Here is a 3,109-nt window from a genome sequence, read left to right as displayed (position 1 = left end):
ACCTGTGTGTGTTACCTGTGTGTGTTACCTGTGTGTGTTACCTGTGTGTGTTACCTGTGTGTGTTACCTGGATCGTGTGTGAGTCTGAGGCTTGGCCTAGAATCTCCAGCAGCGCAGGGTCGGACACGAAGAAGAAGCGTGGAAACACCAGGCGTTTCTTCTCCAGGTAACCGGACAGAGACTTCTGACAGAGTTCCAACTGCTCCAGCAGGTGAGGCAGCAGCTGGAGGACCAAGAAGAGAGAAGAACAGGGTCAGAACCGGGAGGAGGAAGGTTCTGGTTTTTATAAAATCCTTTTGGTGCACATTTTACTTTGAGGAATCTTTAGACATTCAGATTAAAGTGATTTTGATGAAACATCCGGATGTGCAGACTGTCGGTCAGTCTGTGACTCTTCCTGTCTTGGCGGTTTGTGGCTGACAGATGTTGTCACTTTGGCTATTTGTTGAAGAGACGCTGCAGGTGTTGCTCACCTGGCTGAGCGCCTCGTCTCCCACGCAGCACTGCACCACGTTGGGAAGCTCGTGCGCTCGCTGCATGATCCTCTGCCAGGACTTGTCGATGTTCTGGAAGCGTTTGGCCTCCTGCAGGAGTTACAGGTCAACTCTAAGTTCTGTCCTGTGTGAGAGACAACGTTTAACAAACTAACCTGAGGCAGCTGCTTGGCGATGTCGCCGCCCACGAACACCGCCTCCAGGTAGATCCACAGGTTCTGAACCGACAGCCACTTCTCGATGACCTCGGAGGCGTTGGAGAGTTTCTGGACCCACAGCTGGATGGACGGCTTGAACGGAGCGTTGTACCTTCAGGACGAAGGAGCGCAGTTCATTCATTCACTCATCCATCCCACTCCTCTCCTTAGCTTTCATTTCCTCCTCGTCTCTCTGAGTTTGTTTCACTGCCTCATGCGTCCTCTCTGGTGTCAGCATCAACAGCAAACACGATGAGAACAACACTCGAGCTGTTTTATTCTCTCTATGAGGAGGAAGAGTGGACGGACGGACTTCTGTTTTTAGTTGAGCGGCTCGGTGGATTCATCGGTTTGACCTGCTGTGCTGCTGGAAGCAAAGAAGCTCCAAGAACGCATCAACGTCAGCAAGGAAACTAAAGCAAACAGACCTACGAGCTAAACTCAGACAAACAGCAAGTTTATGGAAAGGTAAGCTAGCGCCACGCTAACACAGGGGATGTGGATGCTAACCTCACTGTCAGTCTGATACGCTGCTGTCAGGAAGGCAGCAATCTGTAATGAACAGGTAGCTGCTAATGCTAACGCTAATGCTAATCAGACGTGATGTTCTTGCCTCGTTGGTTTTCACATACGAGGAGTTTGACGCGGTTCATCGAAGCAAACGGAGAACATTGTTAAGATGGAAGAAAGGTTCAAACAGGAAGTGTTGCAGGTCAGCAGGCGGTACCTGTCACAACACAAACACGCTTCTCATCATTTCAACCAGAACTTGTTCAGTTCTAAAAACGCTCTGAGAACGTTCTGGAGGTGTTTCATCAGGGTGGTTTCTCTAGAGATGTTCCACCATCAGATGTAGAAAGATGTTCCACCATCAGCTGAATGTATCTCCACCAACTGGCTCGTCTGTCTCTGGTTCTGATCCAGTAGGTTGGGTTTAACTCTCAGTTTTTCTGCCAGATGGTGTTTCTGCTGCAGGACAACCAGATTTTGGTGACTAACACTAAACTGTCAGCAGACTAGCTACGACTCTCCCACCTGTTGCTCAGCAGCGACGTCAGCACCATCAGACTGTCCTCCATCACGGAGACGATCTCGGCGGTCTCGGCCCCTCGGAGCAGCAGTTCCCCTCTGGTCCTGAAGGTGGCGAAGCTGAGCGTCCGGCTGCTCCACTCGGCCGCGACGTCCTTCAGCTTGGCCTCGATGTCCTGCTCCTTCACGGCGCCGATGCACACGTCCTGAGGCACAGCGGCACGTCAACCTTCTGACTAGTCTGGAGTTTCAGGATCATTACAATCACAGGAGAATCATTTTCACATCTTTATACAAGAATTTCCACGTGAGATATCCTGGACTTGGCAGGACTGCTCCATGTTTCCAGGATGACTGCTCTTCAGGGCTCAGGCTTACCGCTGCTCATCTTAGGAGCTAACTTTCTGTCATTTATGTTCATCTCATGTGTTTGTGTCGTTTTTCTGAGTTTCGATCTCGTTCGTGTCGTTTTGTGTCTCTTTGGAAACGTTCAGTCTAATTTTTGGGGCGTTTCTCTTTTGTTTTGGTCATTTTATGTGACTTTAGGACAGTTTTGTCTCTTTGTGTTTGTTTTTGTCTCGTTCGTGTGGTTTCATGTCTGTGGTTTTATTTGCTCGTCTTGTGTGTCTTTGGGACACAGTTTTGTTGTTTTCTGTTTTGTTTGTGTCATTTCGTGTCTCTGTTTTGTGTTTTTGTGTGTTGGGTTTTTCCTCTCCGTCTCTCTGAGGAAACACTGCCGACTATGACCTGGACCTGACGGTTGAATTGAGATCAAAGAGCAGAACCTGAGGAGGAGGCAGAAGTTTTTCACTTTCACTGTGACTGTGTTCCGGTCCACATGGCGTTAGCAGCACCAGTACCTCGATGTCTTCCTTGTATTTCAGCAGCGGCGCCTCCATGATGTTTCTGAGGGAGAAACTCTCTGATTCCACCTGGAAGCTGTGGCCGGTCAGATGGCTGAGGCGAGTCCAGTGTCTGGGCAGCACGGCCTGGAGGACACAGCAGCACACGCAACACGTCGGCCACCACAACCACGCCACAGATACCTGCAAATGTGTTGTTATTTGTGCACCTTTTCAAGCCGACAAGGACAGAGAAGTGAAGGTAGCAGCGCTGAGAACCGGCTGACTGCTGCCGGGCACACTGTGTGCTACATCAACGAGCTGCAGTACACATCTGGGTTAGGGGTAGGGTGCACCGGGAGCTCTGATGGGACCTCCTCAGTGCTAGCGTGTTGTAGGCTAATGTGGCTAACGTTAGCTTTGATGGTCAGACCTCTGTGGAAACCAGGACCGGGTGGTTCAGGGACTAATCTAAACCAATGAACCAGGACTGGGTGGTTCAGGGTCTAATCTAAACCAGTAAACCAGGACTGGGTGGTTCAGGGTC

The 3,109-nt window shown here is 50.2% G+C and overlaps 1 protein-coding gene across 1 annotated transcript in view; it reads right to left on the bottom strand.

Annotated features, from left to right (window-relative positions):
• Positions 1–3,109, bottom strand: part of dnah5l (dynein, axonemal, heavy chain 5 like) — a 77,617-nt gene that overhangs the window by 46,703 nt on the left and 27,805 nt on the right. Inside the window, exons 35-40 of the mRNA XM_008295638.1 lie at positions 2,976–3,033; positions 2,581–2,709; positions 1,727–1,926; positions 650–803; positions 474–584; positions 68–223 (exon numbers count right to left, since the gene is read on the bottom strand). Of these exons, the coding sequence (XP_008293860.1) occupies positions 68–223; positions 474–584; positions 650–803; positions 1,727–1,926; positions 2,581–2,709; positions 2,976–3,033 (808 nt within the window). The remainder of the gene's footprint in view (positions 1–67; positions 224–473; positions 585–649; positions 804–1,726; positions 1,927–2,580; positions 2,710–2,975; positions 3,034–3,109) is intronic.

This window comes from Stegastes partitus, unplaced genomic scaffold (assembly GCF_000690725.1).
Source record: "Stegastes partitus isolate 25-593 unplaced genomic scaffold, Stegastes_partitus-1.0.2 Scaffold1062, whole genome shotgun sequence".
Lineage (NCBI taxonomy): Eukaryota > Metazoa > Chordata > Actinopteri > Pomacentridae > Stegastes > Stegastes partitus.
Note: the sequence above shows the minus strand (reverse complement) of the source record. Positions and strands in the feature narration are given on the sequence as shown.